General features: G+C 44.6%; 1 protein-coding gene across 1 annotated transcript in view; it reads left to right on the top strand.

The window, feature by feature from the left end:
• Positions 1 to 2,484: 2,484 nt before the first annotated feature.
• Positions 2,485 to 21,876, top strand: part of degs1 (delta(4)-desaturase, sphingolipid 1) — a 35,885-nt gene continuing 16,493 nt past the window's right edge. Inside the window, exon 1 of the mRNA XM_048530541.2 lies at positions 2,485 to 2,672. Within this exon, the coding sequence (XP_048386498.2) occupies positions 2,591 to 2,672 (82 nt within the window). The 5' untranslated portion in view covers positions 2,485 to 2,590. The remainder of the gene's footprint in view (positions 2,673 to 21,876) is intronic.

Raw genomic sequence — 21,876 nt, 5'->3', positions numbered from 1 at the left:
CAAAGGTAGCTATCAGGATGAGGGCAACATTGGGTACATTCTAGCCCCACCTTATCCAGAGTTTGATACATACAGTACATGCAAATCCGGTCTACCTTAGGCTTCCAGATGAAATGGAAGATAGCTCGGGTGGCTGAAATAGCATAGTTTTGGGGGAGGGACCAGGTTACATATGACAACAAAGAGTGCCTCACACCTGATGACTAGGATTTTACCCGCAATAGAGAGGAAGCACTGCTCCAAAGGACCAGTTTCTGCTTCACTTTGGCGATATGCTCCTCCCAAAATTTTATGCACATCCTGACCCCTCTGAACCATATTCCCAGCACCTTCAGGTAATCTGTACTGATGTTGAAAGAAAAGAATACAACCTCATTCTTGGCTCAATTTACCTTGGCATCCGAGTCTAGTTTGAACTGGTCACAGATGCTGTTGAGTCTGTGCACTGACAGCCAATCCAAGCAGAAAATGGCAGTGTCACCCATGTACAGAGACAGGGAGGCTTTGACCTGCAGGCCTCAGCTACGTGGAATAGTCACCCCTCTCAAACTCATTTCCTTCCTGATTGACTCAGCAAAGGGCTCTATACAACACTCAAACAAGGCAGGAGGGAATGGGCAGACCTGCCTGACTTTGGATCTGATCGGTAAGCTTTCTGATTCCCACCCATTGATTGAGACTGCACTAATGATGTTGGTGTCGAGCAGTCGGATCTAATTGCAGATTCCCTCCACAAAGCCCATTTTGGAGAGCACATCCCACATGTATGGTTCATGCTAATGAGGCAGGTGCCCATTCTTCTGTCCTGCATGTAGGCAATCATATCCCTGAGGAACGGAAAGCTCTAGATATCATTCTGACCTGGTAGACGATGACCTTAGACAAGATTTTATAGTCTTCATTCAGCAATGATATTGGCTACCAATTTCTAATTTCCTCCCTCTCCCCCTTCAGCTTGTAGATGAGGGTGATAGTACCTTTCCTCATGGCTTCACTCATGGTACATGCCAGAAGTATACTGGCATACACCTCCAACAGATCCTGACCAATCAAGTCCCACAGAATACACCTTGGCCAGTAAGCTGTTGATTCTGGGAGTTTTATTCTTTTCCAAGGACTCAAAGGCTTTAGTCAGCTCATCCAGGGATAACGACTGGTCCAGCCTCTCCTACCTGCTGTTGTCTAAGACCTCCATGATAGGGGACAGGAACAACTGGGAGGCTGTTCTGTCTGTGGGCTTTGCTTCATTCAGTCTGGCATAAAAGATTTGCTGACACTCACGATGTCAGACTGAAATGACCTTACTAAGCCATCTGCTTTCTTCAGGCTTCTGAGCACAGACGTCTCCTTGTGCACCTTCTGGAAGAAGTACAGACCTTAGACTGGAAGAATATCTTGGAGTCCGTCTGAGGCAAACAGCGAGGCTTGCTGTTCTTCAGCCCCTTGAAATCCTCTGTGATATTGACCCCCATTGCCTCTAGCAAGAGTATGTTCTGCATGATTTTCTGGAGTTTGGACAGTTTTACCCAACTCTCTCTCATCCTCCTTTAAGGATAAAGAACCTCTTGATGTTCCCTTTGACTGTTTCCCACCAGTCTTTTGGAGATTCAAAGAAGAGCTTCACGGTTCTACAGCCTGTGTAATCCCTTTGTGCTCATCAATGTTTTCTGGGGTCAATATAACAATTTAATATTTAGCTTCCATGTTCCCTTGTCAGCATGCTGGTCATCCTGTGTTAGACAGTCAGCCAGCAGGAGGCAGTGGTCAGAGAAGACCATTGGTTTGACTTCGGTGGGTCCAAACAGACACCAAGCTTTTTTTATTTCCAAAAATATATATTTTGTTTCATAAAAAAATCTTTGTATGTATACATTGACACAAAAGCAGTTCGGTTCTACACAGTTGCATATCAAGTAGACACACAAATGTTTGAGATTGGCTACACACAAAACCCCTCTCAACACATACAACGCTAATATTTACAAATATTTTATAGGAGGGGCCGATCGCTGAACGTACCTTCATTTACCTTCAGCAGGAGGACCTCAGACCGTGGTCTTTTCGCATGGCACTTACCACAAGCTTTAGTGCTTCCCTCAGCACATAGCCCTAGATCTTGAAATATGCCAGTCTTCAACATTCAGTCGGGGTCAACTCCGTGTTACCAATGGCGACGTATGTGATGAAAGTTGCGGTTTAAGAGAGAAAGTTAGCTGCTGACAGGAATCAATCCCCCCATTGCCAACAGTTCAGGCACGGTGACATCATCAGGCCCGATGAATAACCGCCAAAACTATAAGGCCACGTTAGTTGCGTGTGCATGATCTTCTATTTTATTTTCTTAAAAATCTCCCAGAAGTGCGGAATTAGCAGTGGAAAGAGTTTTCCCGACAGAAAGTCGTGGATCGTTCAATTAACAATTCAAAGTCGGCGATAGGCGGGGCCATCCGCCTCTTTAAAAAAGCTGGCCGAGGGTAGGTAGGAAGGTGGTGTCCATCTGCGGCTGCGTGGTGGGTAAGGCGGACGCAGTAGGGAGGAGGCGGCTAACGGGAGCTGCTCGAGCCGGTGCGGCACGTTCCAAACAGTAACCATGGGCAATCGAGTGGCCCGCGAGGACTTCGAGTGGGTTTATACCGACCAACCCCACACCGACCGCAGGAAGGCGATTCTCGGTAAGAGGGCGACAAGCAGGGACGTTAGTGCTCCGCCACCTTACTGGTAGTGGCTGGGCCCCGGTTTCGACTAGATAGTTGCGCTGTTACTGACTGCGTCGAGTTTTTCAGCTAATGGTGCCCGGCGACCTAAAGAAAATAACTTTTGTTTCACCACAATTTTTTTCTTCCTCCTATCGCACCTAACAACAGGTGTGAGTTTTAAAAATAACCGGCTTCATTATATCCTCGCGCTCGCGCCCTCCCCCCCCCCCCCCCCCCCCGTGTAACTCTAGGCATTCTCTCTGTCAGTGTGGCTGTCCTGTGTGTGTGCAGAGAGATCCGATTAGGTGGATTGGCTATGGTATGTCGTCCCACAGCGTCCTGATATGTGCCGATTCGGCGGATTGGACGTGAAAAGTACGGGGGGGGCGCGGTCTCACGGAAATGTCTGGATGGGGTACTGACCTGAAGGGTCAGTGCGGACTCGGTTGGCCGAATGGGCCTGTTTCGACGCTGCAGGGTTTTAATAATTTAGTGGCCCCTTCAAGGGGTACGCGTTCATCTCTGAATGTTGGCACCGCGTCCCAGGACGGGGGTGGAATTCACCGTTAGCAGCCTGGGCTTGGCTCTCGTTCGCACTTCACCCGCCCACTCTGACACCAGTGTTTTCAGCTACTGGTAATGGATCATGCCCAGGAGGACAGCCTACATTGTACATATCTAGGGGCGGGAGGAGGTACAGGCTACAAAAGCGTTCTCTTGACACAGAATAAAAGCTCCTCACGCGTTACCTTCTGCCTTGTCTGGGGTTTTTTGTGTTCAGGGTATGTTGCAGATCGCGACAATAACTTATACAGTTCCCAGCCTTGCGGAAGCTCAGGACCGTTATCTTTACTTAAGGAGACTGGACCACCGCCCAGTTTGGAGAAAAACATTTTACTTCCGCTCCAAATTCCTGCCTTTTAACCAGCGGTTCGCCCAAGTCACATTGTTCTTCTCTCTTTTTCTTTCTTCCTTCCTTCCTTCTCCCCTTTCCCAAAAGACTTGATGCGCAGTTTCTCTGTAAAAAGTCTTAATTGTAGGCTAATGTTTCCGATGTAAATGAGTTTTAATTGTGCGTCAAGAAGCCTCCATAATAGCGCTGATACTATACATACAAACGTAGGTAGCTTGGCTCTTAGAATCTGTTCATCTAATCAAGATCACGAATTCTCTTTAGCTTAAATTCTCGTCCTGGCATACACTGCAGATTTTTATTCCCTAATTCATTCAGTTGGAGTGAAATGTTTAACCTTTCAAGCTGCATGTTTCTCTCTTTAGAGGAATGGCTCAAGTCTGTTTTAATAGATGAATGCATGCCTGTTCTATTCTAGAAATATTTAGGCTGTGCTGAAAGCAGCCCACCTAATGTGATGGGCCTCTGGGTGGGTAAGAATGGGTTGTTGTGCTAAAAACAGCTGATGTCCTGACAAGGTATAGTGCAAAGGTGGGGTTAAAAAACAAGGATAGAATTAGTGGTATCGAATGGAGTTCCTGGGTTGCCTTCAACACAACCTACCCATTCATTCCTGTGCTCAGCCCTCTGACACTTGTGTAGCTTTTTCTATCCTGGTCTGTTACAAAATCCCCTCTAGTAGCTCACACCTCTGTCTCCATCTATCTGCTCACCTTGCCTTTCCTTTCCCACCTGCCAGCCCAATGATGTCATTGGCATAAATATCAATTTCCTAGCTCAGTCCTGAGGTGTCGTGCATAAATATTAACACTACTTTCTGCCCACAAATGATGCCAGACCAAGGTTTTGCCAGCAGTTATTGTTTCAAATTGCTACCTTCTGCATTTCTGATTTTAAGTTAATGCTTTTGAGTCCAGGATGATTTGTTCAATAACAAAATGACTACTAGAAATCTGAAACTGGAGAAACTGCTGGTTGCAGCATCTGAGGAGAGAAAGCAGTTGGCATTTTAGGGCCAATGACTCTCCTTCAGATCTTTGTTCGACAGCTAAAATCCATTTATAATGCAAATTTCTTAGTATGAAAGGCAGAAATCAGCAAACTAGGCATGATTTGTAAAATCTTTTAACTTGGGTGATGGGGAGAAAAGATTCCTCATCTGTCTTAAATGGGTCTTTCCTCAAATGGGTGCCCTCCAGCTGCCTGACAAGAGGTAATTACCTCCAGCTACACAAGCAAACTCCCTAAAAGATTGAAAGTGTCAGTAAGGCCTCCATATCATGATGAGGGCAGCATGGTGGCTCAGTGGTTAGTACTGTTGCCTCAGTGCCAGGACTTAGGATCAAGCCCAGCTTTGTGACAGGAGTTTACACATTCTCACCATATCATATACTTCCAACCACAGGCCAAAGAGAGGCAGAGTTATGGGGAGAAGTGGATGATCTTGTGTTGCTGCAGATTCAGTGGGCTGAATGGCATCCCCTGTACTACAAGGATTCTCAAATTTGTTCACAAAACCAACCAAGCAATTTTCTCAACTTGCTCCAAAACCAGTATGCTGCCCTTTGGGTAAGGGTCCCAAAACTCTTCACTGCATTCCAGTTGTGGTCTGATAATTGACTTGTATTTCTAGTAAGACCCACTTCTTTGAAAACTTCATTCCCTTTGAAATAAAGGCCAGCATTCTATTTTGCCTGCCCAGTTAACCAACTTATTTAGCTTTTGGTGACTCTTGGATGAGGGTTCCCAAATACCTCCAATATAATCTTTTAAATTGCAATAGTATTCAACTGTTCTCTTCCTGCTGCAAAATCTTACATTTTACCCACATTATATTCCACTTGTTGGTCATGTTGCTTCATCCTGTAATCCCTGTCCAGCACCATTGTCTGGGAGTGAAAGTTAAACTTCTAGAGCAGCTAGAAGGTGGGCAGTAGCTGCCTGTAGTTAACTGAACTAAAGGCAGTAATAGTGGAATTGGCAAGTAGTTCATGCCTGATGGAAGTTGTGAAGATTAAAAACAAGTCCAGTCAAGGATCCAGTGATTTGGCTGTATGACTTCATGCTGTACTTTAACCTTTCTAACATTGATAATGTGTTGCACTCCTGTGTACTTCAGATTAGGTAATGCTGTGGTGCATGGACAAGAATTGACCTGTATGTTGGCAGTCCTCCAGCCCTCAAATGTGGTCTAATTTGTAGTTTGTTTGAACTTGTCACCTACTTTGGGGAGCAAGAATCTTTTGGAATATGAAATCCAGTTGCCATTAGTGAAACAGATCTGCAAGATCCTTAGGCAGTCGCAACCAGAGTTGAGAGCAAGGAATGCATTACCAGCAGCAGTTGTGCAAGCAAGGTCATGGGGGTCATTTAAGAGACTGCTGGACATGCATATGGTCACAAAAATTTGAGGGTGCATACATGAGGATCAATGGTCAACACAACATTGTGGGCTGAAGGGCCTGTTCTGTGCTGTACTGTTCTGTTCTATAGTTGGATAACACAATAGTTTAATATCTTAGAATTTCTTCTACAGAGAAATGGAAAAGCTTGTCATACTGCGTATAGAAGCTGTGGTCAGATTGTGAATACTGTTCAAATATTTTGTTATATCAATAACAAATTTGTTCTATTGTAGACTGAATAGCTGTGACTGGCAGGGAGCATGCCAAAGAGTTTTCACACTTTTTGTGACAACTTGGTCAGTTGAATGCCAAGAAACTAAATATCTCCCATGCCATCCTAAGTTGGGGTGGTCAGGACGTTAAGCAGGGTGCACTAAGGTGAAGAGTTGAGAAGCTTGCATGACTTGCCAATTTGCAGTCTTTGGTTTTTTGATTTTTATTGTCACATACCAAAATAGTGAAGCTTTGTTTACAAGTGATCACAGCAAGCAAAGGATGTACAGATTCTTAAACTTGGAGGCAAACCAGTTACATTATTTGAAGCAGGAGTCCATTCAGCAGTCTGAGAATGGCTGGAAAGAAGTTTTGTGCAGTTCCTTGTGCATGTTTAGGTTCCATCTTCTGTGATGGAAGAGGTTGCAGGAGGTCACTACCAAGAGGTGATGGGCCTTTGGCCACCTTTTTCTGTGGCAGCAAGCTATGTAAACAGTACATGGATTTGACTGGCTCTGTGGTCTGGGCTGTGCAGCAGTGTTGTGGGAAGGGTGCAGTTACTGATCACAACTGCAGCCTATGGCTCAAAAGCTGAGATGCAATTGCATAGGGAGCAGCTGAGACTAAGGTATCTGTGTTGAGATCTGTCTGGAGAGGATGATGGTGTTGAAAGTACTTATCAGCAGTTTAATCTTATGTGGATTTCAATAAAGGCTATTACCCTACTCAATACATGGACTGGCAACCTTAGCCTATTGTTGGCCTGAAGATAATTGGGTTTCTCCAGTTGAAGTATTTTTCTTCAAATTGTTCCAAATTTGGTATTGTAGCCATTTTTAAAATTTCAAATACAGCTCCAAACCTATCCTCAACTAATGCTGCTTCCATCTACCACCATCCTGTTTCAATACACTTATAAAGAAACCATAGTAGATCATCCCTCCTTCTAACTTGCCTTGCAATATCAAGTCTAATGAATAGTAATTGAGTCTGCAGAATATATGGTTCTGCTATGACTTAAATGGATAACAAACATGCTCCCCAAATACTAGAGACAAGAGCAAACATTGTCCAGACTTGTTGAATTATTCCAGTTCTTCAAATATCTTGGTATATTCGTAGCTAGCACAATTTTAACACTTAGAACAAAGTTAAAATTCAGATCTGTCTTATTGTAAGACTGCAGAATTGATGCTTTACAGTAATATCCTGTTGGTTAATTGACTCTTGCTGTTCTGGAGCACTCTTCATCTACAATGATGTAAGTTGGTAATGCTGGATTACTTGGCTCCTCGCAATATACAGATACCTCAATGTTAAATGCCATGTTTTGTGGCCCAAATGGGAGATGGTCCATTTGACTGAGCTCTTGGCCCTAAAACACCTTCTGGGTTTTGGTCTATGGCTATTGTGGGTGTACCCAATTAACTTTGAAAAAAAAATCTAATGTTTGTACCTCATCACTACCCCAGATGGAAAAATACTCTCCATTCACCTTATCTTCTGACAATTACTTGTGCCCTGAGCAATTCACTTCTCTAGAGTTTGTTTTCCTTCCTGAACAAACATCAATTAGATCTGTTCGCTAAGCCACCTAGTCACCCAGTCTTTCAAAGGTAATTCTCCTTCCCTAACATTTCCACTTAGTGTAAACTTCCAGCCTTAGGCTGGCAGAGTTCAGCTAACTTTTCTAAATTAACCATTCTTCTCAACCAGCTGCTCTGGTAGTGCTAGCTTAAAACATTGATAGTTTGTTAATGTGTGACGACTGCACAATATTGCAATATTCCACTAAACATTGAGGTTGGTTGGAAAATCTAAACTTGCATCCGAGACTATTACAAACTAGATGGAGTTGGCCTACAAGAGTAGTAAATACAATATTCCTATTTGTTGCCAATCAGCTATTGTCTTGCAATACAGTTGTTGTTTGACTTACTGAGCTGGTATAGTTGTAGATGTTACCCAGCAGGAGGACAAGTGCTCTGTGTCCTGCTTGCTATTTATCCCCAGTTTGCTGGGGTGCATGGTATTGCTTCAAGATTTTTCTTAGTGGCTGGTATCATAGGGTCCAGCTCTACATGTTTGTTAATGGAGCTCCAGTTAGTGTCAGGCCTCCCTGAATTTTCTTATTCAGGGATGGCTCCGTTGTCCCAGTCAAATTGGTGTCCCTATGTGTCTGCATGTATTGAAATGAGTGATAGTTGGTTGTCTCTTGGTAGCTAGTAGGCATTTCATGAATCCTGATGGCCAGCTTCCTGCTTGTTTGCCCATGGAATGTTTTTGGCAGGCTTACATGTTACCTGGTAAATGATACCAGTTCTGTTGTGGCTGATGGATCCTTGTTGCTAGCTGTCAGTTTATGGGCTACCATGATTCCTACTGGGTGGAGTAATCCCGTCACTTCAGATGTCCTTAATGTATGTTGGGTCACTAGTGTCTCTGGGCATGTTGTTTTGTTGTCTAAGTATATTGAATTAATGCTTTTGGGCAGCTGTTTTCCTAAAGATGCTGTTTGGATGTTCTTCCTCAGTGCTTGTGTAGCTTCAGTATGTTGCATCTCACTTGAACAGTGTTTTCATGCAGCTCCATTTGTGGGTATTAGGATGATTGCTATTGCAGTTGAGTACATAATCCACGTTCATGCCTTTCCAGCACATGCTGGTTTGGAGCTCACTGGCTTGAGGTGCTGTCAGTTTTGAGGATGCTGTCTTCACTGAGTTTCTGTATCCATGCTCTTGCCAGTAGTGAGCCTATTGATCCACTAGCTGGGGGTTGTTTTATGGATGTAAATAGTGCAATCAAGTCCAAGGAGACCATTATCTTGTCCTCATCTGTTCCAGTGTCCTTTTGAGCAATTGTTGGAGAGTGGATTGAGTGGGTTGAGCCACCTGCTAGGTGTTTGTCTCCTTTTTTGTAGTTCTCTGGCTAGTTCTGTTGCAAAGACTGCCAAAAATGTAGCTAGTTTACTTCCAGTTTGCCTTATCAAGAGTCACAACACTGACTAGCTACCAAGAGACATGACCAACTTTGTCAACATGTGGATAAAGGGACACCAATTTGACTGGGACAAAATCATCCAGCCTAGGACAAGGCAACCAAAGACTAGAATTCCAGTAGGCAGAGCACTCAAACAGTAGTTCTGGCTACAAACATGTACAGCTGGACCACCCCCTCCCCCATACCATCCACTAAAAGTGGTACCACCCACCCCAGCAAACCAAGATAAAAGGGAACCTCATGTCTGTGTCCTTCCAACAAGGATTCCCCAGCATCATTGTCAACTGGGTCCAATCCATTTCCTGTACACCCCCCCCAACAAATGTTGGGTTCCCCTTCAAGGGTGGTAAGGACAATCCAGCTAATTACCGCTCAGCCTTGCACCAGTGGTAGGGAAATTATTGGAGAAGATTCCTTGAGTAGGACTTACTCCCCACTTGAGAGTATTAGCAAGTGAGAGGCAACATGGTTTTGTGAAGGGGAGGTCATGTCTGCAACTTAAGGGTTTTTTGAGGAAGTGGCAAAGATCAGTGAGCATAGGGCAGTGGGTGTTGTCTATATGGATTTCAGGAAGGCCTTTGACAAGGTCCCACATTGCAGATATTGTGCAAAGTTGCACAGGGTCAAATGAGCTTGATGGATATTTTTAAAAACTGGCTGTCATAGATGAGAGCTATGGAATGGTGTTTTTCTGAATGGAGGGCTGTGACTAGTGACATTGCTCAGGGAGCATTGTTGGAACCCTTGCTATTTCAAAAATGATTTTTGGGGGAAAATGTAACTAGTTTGATTTAAGTTTACAGATGAGGATACAGCAGGATATGAATCAGTTGGTGACTTGGATGCAGATGTAGTTAACTCATAAGAGGTTGTTTCAGAAAGTCAATCCACTATATTAATACACTATACACTAAATGGCAGAACCCTTGAGTACTGATAAGTGGCAGGATCTAGGTTTACAGGTACATTAGTCACTAAGTGTAGGTGAAAGTAGTCAAAGGCATGTGGCATGCTTGCCTTCATTGGGCAGGTTATTGAGTTTAAAAATTGGCAGGTAATGTTGCATTTTTAAAGAACCTTGGGGTGCACTTGGAATATGGTCAATTCTGGACATCACACTGACAAGAATGTGGTGGCTTCAGAGTACAGACAATTTAACACGATTGTTGCCTGTTAGAGGACATTCTGAGGAGTAGTTAGAGAAACTGGGTCATGTTCACTGGAACAACAGAAGTTGAGGGCTGACTACATCAGTCTGCAAGACTGAAGGGTGTGGACAACCAGGAGCTCTTCTCCTCCTCCTCCCTTCCCCCCCCCCCCCCCCCCCCCCCCCTCGGTGGAATAGTCAGTTACTGGGGGACATTGGCTTAAGGTGCAAGTTTTTACTAGTGGGCATCTGGAACTTGCTGCCAGGGAGGTAGTAGAAGCAGATGTGATGTGTCTTTCCCATCTGTAGGATGGGAATAGAGAGTCCCTAGAAGAGTAAAGGGTTTTTGTTGTGGCAGGCAGCATGTCAGTGCAGGCTTGAAGGGCTTGTTCTTGTGCTGTAATTTCTTGGTTCTTGCCTACCATCCCACCAGCATCCACATCAAGAAGATCTGAGTCTTTGCCACCACCAAACACATGCCCCCTCCCCTCCTTGACAGCTTTCTGCAGGGTCTGGTCCCTTGGTGACATGCTGGTTCACTCTTCCATCATTCCAAAACTCCACCCACAGCCCCATGACCCCTTCCCCTGCAACTGGTGAAGCTACAACATCTGCCCACTTACCACCTCCCTCTGTCCAAGGGTCTTACCTAGCTTCCAGATGAAGCAGCACTTTACCTGCACTTCCCACAATGTAGTCTACTACATTTGCTGCTCAATGTGGTCCCCTCTACATTGGGGAAGCCAAGTATAGACTGGATGACTGCTTTGCAGCACATGTATGTCCAGGTTGCAAAAAAACTGAAGTTGCCTGATACTTTAACACATCATCCTGTTCCCTGGCCAACATCTGCCTCTGGTTTGCTGCAGTGTTCCAAGAAAGCTGAAGAACACCTTATTTTCACTTGGGAACCCTGTAGCCATCTGGACTCAGTGCCAAGTTCAATAACCTTGGCATGAACTTTGTCCTAGCCTCCTACCCCAAACAAATTCCTGGAATGGTGGGATTATATATGTTGAAAGATTAGAGCAACCAGGCTTGTATACTCGAGTTTGGAAGGATGAGGGGATCTGATTAAGACATAAGATTATTAAGGGATTAGACACTGGAGGCAGGAAGCATGTTTCTGCTGATGGAGTCCAGGACCAGAGGACGCAGCTTAAAAATAAGGGGTAGGCCATTTAGAACAGTTGGTGAAAAACTTCTTCACCCAGAGTGGTGGATATTTGGAATGCTCTGCCCCAAAGGCAGTGGAGGCCAACTCTCTGGATGCTTTCAAAGACAGAGCTGTTAAAGATAGTGGAATCAAGGGTTATGGGGATAAGGCAAGAACAGGATACTGATTGAGGATGATCAGCCATGATCATAATGAATGGTGGTGCTGGCACAAAGGGCCAAATGACTTACTCCAGCACCTATTGTCTATTGACTAGTGACTTGTTATCACAGTCTGCCATTACACAACTGTGGTTTGTCACTAACAAGTCCCCTGTTCACCCTCCTAGCCAGATCATTATCAACTCCTGCCCATCCAACTGCTGTCCTGTCTCTAGGCTCTGTCCTAGCAGTTACTCCCTGCCCCCACCCCCTCATTTCTGCACATAAACAGACACTTCCTCAGCTACCATTCCTACTGAGGAAGGGTCACTGGACCAAATTTTTCTTCAGATGCTGCCTGACCTGCTGAGCTCTTCTAGCAATTTTTGTTCCTGATTTACAACATCTGCAGACTGGTCTGCTTAAGACCCATAAGTAACAAGTGGAGCAGAATGCTGCTTCACCAGAGGCACACTGTTACCTAGAATGGTGAGTGTCTACTAACTTGCCAGCATAGTGAAAAAAACAGCAACCTGAGCTATAAATCTTCACCTCAAACAATTGCAGATCACCAGCTGCAAGAGGCATCTCCTTTGAAAAGTGGTAATTGGCAAAGTTAGCTTCTGTGCTGCATGACTGAATTCAAATGCCTCAGTCTAACTTGTCCATGTTGATCAATTTTCCCAAACTAAACTAGTTAATTGTTAATTGTCACTGAAACAATGTAAAGTTTGCATGTTCTCATTCCTATGAAGGATGTGATGTTTTTAGAAAAAATCTCAATCAAAAATTCTTAGCTGTGCCAATGGATTGCTGCATGCTAAAGTGTCCTGTAGGTGCAAAGACCAGGTTTCTACCTAGTATAGCTTGGCTTTTGATGCCATGTAGAAATGACTTGCATTCAGAGGGAAGTCTAGCACTAATCCATACTTAACTAGCTACTTGGTTTTTAAGTCCTCTAGTGGTATTTGTCTTGAACTTGTAAAGATCAGTGATAGTAGGAACTGCAGATGCCAGAGAATCTGACACAACAAGATGTAGAGCTAGATGAACACAGCAGGCCAAGCAGCATCATGAGTAGAAAAGCTGATGTTTCAGGCCTAGGCCCTTCCTCAGGGTGAGGTTGAGTTTCTCTTCTGAGGAAGGATCTAGGCCCCAAAATGTCAGCTTTCCTGCTGCTTGGCCAGCTGTGTTCATCTAGCTCTACACCTTGTTATCTCAGATCATCACAGTGCAACCTTGTGGCCTTAAGGCTTTTTCAAATCCAGCATCAAGAATTTAGTATTGTTAAATAGTCACTTCCTGCCACTTCCATTGGATCACATGCAAGGTAGATCCCAGCAATAAACTGACTTGCAACTTAACTTGATGTGCCAGCCAATGGTACAAATACATGTGATCCAAATGGGCTTTTCTCTGGGGAAGGGAGGTTTGATTCTGATTAAATTCTTTATTTTCCTCAATAGTATTCAGATTGCCTTTACAGGCAAATTTATTTGCTGTGCTTAGCTGTGTTCAGTGAATTGGAGGCAATCGTCCTTCAAGCAAAAAAGCTGCACAACACAAACAGATATCCTAAACAGCAATTCCTCTTGGATCTAGTGTAGACCGTGTGCTTTTATGAACCTTCTTCATAAATGATGCCCTTCAGTCTACACCTGCTACATCCCTACCCCATAAAGAATGTCTGCCTCCAACTCATCTTGTTCATAGGTGCCACTCTGGACAAACCTGCCATTCTACTTTGCATGTGGCTGACTCTCTGAAATGGCCTAACAGGCCAGTGTCAAACTACCATCTAGCATCAACCTATTGACTGACCGTGCAAGTCGTCACCAACATCCAGGGGTAGTTCAGAAACTGGAGTTGCCCTGTAGATTAGTGGAGCAACAGTTTGGTCATATTACTTGTCTAAGGTAAGTCTGCCACAGATTTCACCATTCCTAGGTATTGTCAAGTCCATTGTCCAGACAAACCTGATAGCACTGCAACCAAAGGAGATTCTTTAGGAGCCCTAAAGATGGTTTCCTGAAATAGGAGTAAAAAGAGGATGATGGTGTCTTGGCACACCTTGCTGGGTACTGCAAGGAAACTGGATTACCATCAATTAGTATGTTCAACAGCTTGTTGATCACCAGTCCTTGTGGACATGGGTCCTGTTTCCTCACTGAGGATATCGTTCATGATGGCACCTTTTTGAAATAGATCTGCCACCCTCAGTGGGCCTGATCTGTAGGCCATCAGCCAAATCACTTTAACCTTGTTAATTAAGTGCATAGGGCATCAAGCAATGTGACTTTGCTATACACTTAATGTTTGTTGCCCTTGGGTGATGAATTACTGCAGTCTAATACAGGTACATCCAAAAATGGAGATTTGTGTAGACTCCATTAGTCATAAAACAGTAGACCTGTTGTCATTAGGCAAACTACAAGGGATCAAGTCAGTCTAGGAAGCTACTGGCCATGGTTGACATTAAAATTGTCTCAGCACTCCACAATTATGGATGTCATGCCTCCAGATGTGATTCCTTTGCATGGTCTGTTTTTGTTGGATTTTGGCACATTAGTCTTGGAGCAGGTGGGGACTTGTGGTCAGAGGTTAAGATGTCAGCGAAGACTCTGGCCAGCTGCTATGTGCAGTATTTGAGTGGCCATAACTCCAAGGCCAGTCACTTTCCATGCCTTCAACATTTAAGGCCTGTATATTATATTATTTGTTGCTCTTAAATTTTTTTGTCTGCAGCAGTGATGGGGTGGGGGTGACCTTGAACAGAAGAATAACAAAACAAAGTGTAGAATGTGTTGAGCTCAACAGGCATATACTGATCAACTTTAAGCTTTGCCACAAACAGATGTCCATGTGGTTGGGCTATATCTCCAACTTAGCTTGGTATTGCCTCTTGACATTACTACTGACTTTGCAGAGGATCAGGTATGACTTCAGAATCTGAATGTAAGTTTGCTAGCTGAGCTGGAAGGTTTGTTTTCAGATGTTTTGTCACCATTCTAGGTAATGTCAGTAAGCCTCCATTGAAGTGCTGGTGTTGTCCTGCTTTCTACTTGTGTTTAGGTTTCTTTGGGTTGGTGATGTCATTTCCTGTTCATTTTTTCTCAAGGTGGTAGATGGGCTCCAAATCAGTGTGTGTTGGAGTTCCAGTTGGAATGCCATGCTTCTAGGAATTCAGGTCTGGTTCCAACTGGAACTCCAACAACAAACACTGATTTGGAGCCCATCTACCACCTTCTGAGAAAACAGGAAATGGCATCACTGACACCAGAAATGATAGAACATAGAACAGTACAGCACAGAACAGGCCCTTCAGCCCACAATGTTGTGCTGACCATTGATCCTCATGTATGCACCCTCAAATTTGTGACCATTTGCATGTCCAGCAGTCTCAAGTGACCCCAATGACCTTGCTTCCACAACTGCTGCTGGCAATGCATTCCATGCTCTCACCTCTGTAAAGAACCCACCTCTGACATCCCCTCTATACTTTCCTCCAACCAGCTTAAAACTATGACCCCTCGTGCTAGCCACTTCTGCCCTGGGAAATAGTCTCTGGCTATCAACTCTATCTATGCCTCTCATTATCTTGTATACCTCAATTAGGTCCCCTCTCCTCCTTTTCTCCAATGAAAAGAGACCGAGCTCAGTCAACCTCTCCTCATAAGATAAGCCCTCCAGTCCAGGCAGCATCCTGGTAAACCTCCTCTGAACCCTCTCCAAAGCATCCACATCTTTCCTATAATAGGGTGACCAGAACTGGATGCAGTATTCCAAGTGCGGTCTAACCAAAGTTTTATAGCACTGCAACAAGATCTCACTACTCTTAAACTCAATCCCCTGTTAATGAAAGCCAAAACACCATATGCTTTCTTAACAACCCTGTCCACTTGGGTGGCCATTTTAAGGGATCTATGTATCTGCACACCAAGATCCCTCTTTTCCTCCACACTGCCAAGAATCCTATCCTTAATCCTGTAATCGGCTTTCAAATTCGACCTTCCAAAATGCATCACCTAGCATTTATCCAGGTTGAACTCCATCTGCCACCTCTCGGCCCATCTCTGCATGCTGTCAATGTCCTGCTGCAGCCTACAACAGCCCTCTATACTGTCAGCAACACCTCTGACCTCTGTCTGCAAACTTGCTGACCCATCCTTCAATCTCCTCATCCAAGTCATTAATAAAAATTACAAACAGTAGAGGCCCAAGGATAGAGCCCTGTGGAACCCCACTCACCACTGACTTCCAGGCAGAATATTTTCCTTCTACCACTCGCTGTCTTCTGTTGGCCAGCCAATTCTGTATCCAAGCAGCTAAGTTCCCCTGTGTCCCATTCCTCCTGACCTTCTGAATGAGCCTACCATGGGGAACCTTATCAATGCCTTAATGAAGTCCACATACCACATCCACAGCTTGACCCTCATCAACTTTTCTAGTCACATCCTCAAAACTCGAAGGTTTGTGAGGCATGACCTACCCCTCACAAAGCCATGTTGACTGTATTTGATCAAGCCATGCTTTTCCAGATGGTCATAAATCCTATTCCCTCAGAATCCTTTCTAACACCTTGCAGATGACAGACGTGAGACTTACTGGTCTGTAATTGCTAGGGATTTTCCTATTTCCTTTCTTGAAGAGAGGAATTACATTTGCCTCTCTCCAGTCCTCAGGTACGACTCCAGTGGAGAGTGAGGATGCAAAGATCTTCGCAAGTAGCGAAGCAATTTCATTTCCTGCTTCCAAAAGCAGCCGAGGACACATCTGGTCTGGGCTTGGCGTCTTGTCAATCTTAATGTTTGACAAAATTTTCAGCACATCAGCTTCGTCTATCTCTATCCATTCCAGCATGCACACCTGCTCTTCAAAGATTTCATTCACTACAAAGTTCATTTCTTTCGTAAAGACAGAAGCAAAAATCTCTAAGGGCTTCCCCTACCTCAGACTCCACACACTAGTTCCTATGCTATCCCTGATCAGCCCTACTCTTTCTTTGACCATTCTCTTATTCCTCATGTGTAAAATGCCTTTGTTTTCCCTGATTCCTTCTGCCAAGCCTTTCTCGTGCCCCCTCCTGGCTCTCAGACCATTTTTGAGCTCCTTGTCTGCGAGTAATCTTCTCTAGCTGAACTTGACCCTAGCTTCCTCCACCTTATGTAAGCTACCTTCTTCCTTTTCACAAGAAGCTCCACTGCTCTCGTCATCCAAGGTTCCTTTATCTTACCCCTTCTTGCCTGTCTCAGAGGGACATATTTCCTCATCACTCGCAACAACTGTTCCTTAAACAGTCTCCATGTCTATAGTTCCCTTACCATGGAACAATTGCTCCCAGTCCATGCTTCCTAACTTGTGTCTTATTGCATCATAGTTTCCTCTTCCACAATTAAATATCCTTCCATTTGCCTAATCCTCTCCTTCTCCATAGCTATGCAGAATGTGAGGCAGTTATGGTCACTATCACCAAAATGCTCTCCCACCACAAGATCTGATACCTGCCCTGGCTCGTTTCCGAGCACCAAGTCTAGAATGGCCTCTCCCCTCGTCAGCCTGTCAACGTACTGCGTTAGGAAACCCTCCTGAACACACCTTACAAAAACAGCTCCATTCAAATCTTCTGCTCGAAGCAGGTTCCGATCAATATTAGGGAAGTTCAAGTCACCCATTACAACAACCCTACTGCGTCCACACTTTTCCCAAATCTGTTGACCTATGCTTTCTTCAATCTCCCTGCTGCTATTGGGGGGCCTGTAGTAAACCCCCTAACGAGGTGACTGCTTCCTTGCTGTTCCTAACTTCCACCCATACTGACTCGGTAGGCAGATCTTCCTCGACAATGGAAGCTTCTGTAGCTGTGATACCCTCTCTGATTAGTAGTGCTACCCCCCTCCTCTTCTCCCCCCTCCCTATTCTTTTTAAATGTTCTAAACCCTGGAACATCCAGCAACCATTCCTGCCCATGAGAAACCCATGTCTGTTATGGCCACAACATTATAGCACCAGGTACTGATCCATGCTCTAAGTTCATCACTTTTATTCCTGATACTCCTTGCATTAAAGCAAACATACTTTAACCGATCCTTTGGTTCCTTCCCACTAGCTGGTCTACCTCTTGCTACTGCCTCACCTGCATCAACTCTCACCTCTGGTATACAGCTCAGGTTCCCACCCCCCTGCCATACTAGTTTAAACCCTCGAACTACTCAAGCAAACCTTACACCCAGGACATTGGTCCCCTTCCAGTTCAGATGCAACCCATCCTTCTTGTAAAGGTCCCACCTTCCCCAGAAGGCATCCCAATTATCAACATATCTGAAGCCCTCCCTCCACCAGCTGCATAGCCACATGTTCAGCTGCACCCGCTCCCTGTTCCTTGCCTCGCTATCTTGTGGCACTGGTAGTAAACCAGAGAACACTACTCTGTTCGTCCTGCTCTGCAGCTTCCATCCTGACTCCCTGAAATCACTTTTTTTATATCCTCAGTCCTATTTCTGGCTATATCATTTGTGCCAATATGTAACATGATTTCTGGCTGTTCGCCCTCCCCTTTTAGAACCTTATACACCTGATCAGAGACATCCTGGACCCTGGCACCAGGGAGGCAACATACCTTCTGGGAACCCCAATCCTGACCAAAATCTCCTGTCAATTCCCCTACCACGAGTACTTTTCTATTCTGCCCCCTTCCCTTCTTTGCCAGTGTCAGGCTCAGTGCCAGAGAACTGACTACTGTGGCCTTCTTCTGGTAGGTCATCTCCCCCCCCCCCCCCCCCCCCCAAGCAGTGTCCAAAACGGTATACTTATTGCTGAGGGGAATGCCCACAGGGGATCTCTGCACTCTGTCCCCTTTCCTCCCCCTAACTGTAACCCATCTATCCTTGTCCTGAGCCTTTAGAGTGACCAACTCCCGGTAACTCCTCTCAATTACCCCCTCTGCCTCCCGAATGATCCATAGTTCATCCAGCTCCAGCTCCATTTCCTAACACGGTTTTCAAGGAGCTGTAGCTGGGTGCACTTCCCGCAGATGTAGCCAGCGGAGACATGTGCCACGTCTCCCAACTGCCACATTCTGCAGGAGGAGCAAGCAACTGCCCTAGCATCCATACCCCACTTATCTGAACACCCACTCAGTACTAAAGTAGAAAGCTTACGTCAAGTAATAATAACAAATTAATAACAAACTTATATTCAATAGAGAAAGTTTAGAATGAACCTTATCTTATTAACTAGGTTGGAGGAGGGCAGGTGGGAGACACCACAGTTGTAGAGTCTCGGGTTTAGCCGCCTTGCTGATACATATACACTCACTGCTTTCCTTCCCGGCTGCCCCTCTGGTCCTCATCACTTCCTCCGCTGCTCCTGCTCTTTCTCTGAAAGAGGAAAAACACCGCTGCCTGCTACCGGTAAGTAATTTTAAAAATAAACTGCTTTACCTTAGCTGCAGTCTTCCAGGTCCGTCTTACCTCCACTGCTGCTCGCACTCAAAATGCTGACACAGGAAATGACAACATCAACCCAAGGAAACCTAAACACACAAATAGAAAGTGGGACATAACATGAGTGCCTCACTGGAGACTCACTGTTACCTAGAATGGTGATGAAATGTCTGAAAATGAACCTTCCAGCTCAGTGAGCAAACTTACATCCAGAACCTCAACCTGAGCTACAAATCTTCTCTAGTCACTAATGACTTCAGAATAGGTTAGGGTCACCTGACTTGAACACCTCAGTCCTGGACTTCATTAGGGAGTCGATCTCCCAGTTCATCTATGGTTTCTGGTTGGTGAACATGGAGACTAACTTCAAGCTGTCATCTACACAGTTACTAATGAAGCCTGACAGTAATGGCATCCTCATTTTTAGAGTACTTGGTGCCAGTGGACCTGTCCACATTTAGGGGTCCTGTAGAAACCCTTGCTTCCTCTGACCAACCTTGTACTACTGTACATATTCTGACAATATGGAAAGATTGTTCCAGAATAGCCAAGCTGATTGCAAGTGCAATTACCACTAGCATCTAACAACATGTAAAATTACTGAAAACCTGTACAGACAACTGAGTAAATTCCACTCCATCAGTTACCACCTAACTTGATCAAAGTAATGGAAGAGTCACTCTTGAGGAAATGTCTTGACAATCTGATCAAGTTGAATTCTTCTGTCAAAACTATTTAACCCTCTTGTCCAGCAGTGGGCAAAAGATTTGATTCTTGAGGTGAACAACATGCCCTTGATGTCACATTTGACCATCCATTAGGACTCCTAACTCCCTATGTGATGGCTATCACAAGGGTACTATTGCTTAGACCAATCCAGCAAAAAAGCTGGATGGCAGTCTCAACCCGAGACCTCGACAAGAGCTTCTTCCAGATGCTGCCATCTTTGGCTGCATTGTCCAAGACCTTCTGTCCTTCATAAACATCCCAACTTTTTTGAAGCTGCACTTGTGCATGTACTGTTCATACCAAAACAAACAAACAAGGTCTGTTCATCTGTAGCAACATGAACAACATCCACTTACAGACTGAGTGACAAGAATACTTGTGGCACAACAATCTCATCCTCTGACATTGAATTGTACTACTGTAGCTAAATCATCACGTTCCAGATAATGAAAAATAACCTTAATTTGATCATAGCTTTTTTGGGTCTAGTTAAAGTAGAAATCAACTAACAGACCACCTCACTTGTCAATGTCAATCCACAAGGCCCAAGGTGAATGTGATGGCATACTCATTGTCTAATTGAGTGGTATGGATGTTTTTCGGTGACACTTGGCCACATGGTTGACCAGTGAGGGAATGCCTTAGATTGAGCAGATCAGTGGCAAATGACTTCTTCCTTTTCCCACTATAAATGAGGTAATGCACTTTAGAAGGAGCAGAACAGTAAACTGATCTGCATATTAGGAATATCCAGAAGAGGAATGCTGGCCTACAAATGCTACCAAAAGTGGCAGGATAGGTCCTAATACAGTTCAGCAGACATCCCATGTCCTGACTTTTCAGTTGTGGCATAGATCATGAGAGCAGGGATGTCATGTGGTGTTGTACAGGACATTGGGCCATAGCTGGAGTACTGCATGTGCAGTTCAGGATCCAAGATTTTGCCCAGGATAAGTTTTCTCTTTTCTCTTCCTACCAAAAAACCCTAAGCTTACCAGCCTTTTGGGGCAGAACATTGACAGGAACATGACTGAGGGGCATGGACATTCTCTAGCTAGAAAACAGCTGTTACCCTTAAGGGTCAGTAGCAAGGGGACAAAATTTCAGATGGATGAGGATGCTCTTTCCCACCAATGGGTTGTTATGGGAGGTATTAGCAAGAATGCACTGCCTGAGGGTAGTTAAGGCAGGAAATCCTTCAACCAGCAAGTACTTGGATGAACAGTTGATAGGCCCTTTAAAGGTGTTTCTAGCTAAGCTAGCATTTATCATCCATTCCTAATTGCTTGGAGGGCAGTTGAATCAGCCCATTGTGGATCTAGTGACCTAGGCAAAGATGCAGCACAGAAACAGACTTCAGTCCAGCTGGTCCATGCCATACAAAGCTAGTCCTCCTGCTAGCACTTGGCCATATCCCTCTAAACCATTCCTATCCATCTGTTCAAAAGTCTCTCTAAACGTTGCAATTGCACTCACTGTTACTACTTGCTCTGGCAGCTCATTCCATGCACCCCACCTTGGCAGAAAATTGCCCCCACAAACCCTCTAGGTCCCTTTCAAATCTTTACTGTCACCATAAACCTAAGCCCTCTATTTTGGACTCTCCTATCCCCCAGGGAAAGACATTGTTTATTTACCCTATCCACACATTATATATAAACTTCTAATGCTCTGGGGAAAATAGCCCTAGCATACTCAACCTCCTATAACTCAACCCCCTCCAACCCTGACAACATCCTTGTAGATCTTTTCTGACCCCTTTCAGGTTTCATGACATGCTTCCTATAGCAGAGAGATCAGAACTGCAGACAGTACTGTCCTAACCAATGTCCTATACAGCTGCAACATGACCTCCCAACACCATACTTGATACCTTTTTAATAAAGGCAAGCATACCAAACACCTTCACTGTCTTGACCTACCTGCAGTTCCCCTTGTTCAAGGAACTTTACCTGTACTTGAAGGTATTTGTTTGGCAACACACTCCAGACCTTATCATTTAACTGCTACACTG

Source organism: Stegostoma tigrinum, chromosome 4, assembly GCF_030684315.1.
Source record: "Stegostoma tigrinum isolate sSteTig4 chromosome 4, sSteTig4.hap1, whole genome shotgun sequence".
Lineage (NCBI taxonomy): Eukaryota > Metazoa > Chordata > Chondrichthyes > Orectolobiformes > Stegostomatidae > Stegostoma > Stegostoma tigrinum.
Note: the sequence above shows the minus strand (reverse complement) of the source record. Positions and strands in the feature narration are given on the sequence as shown.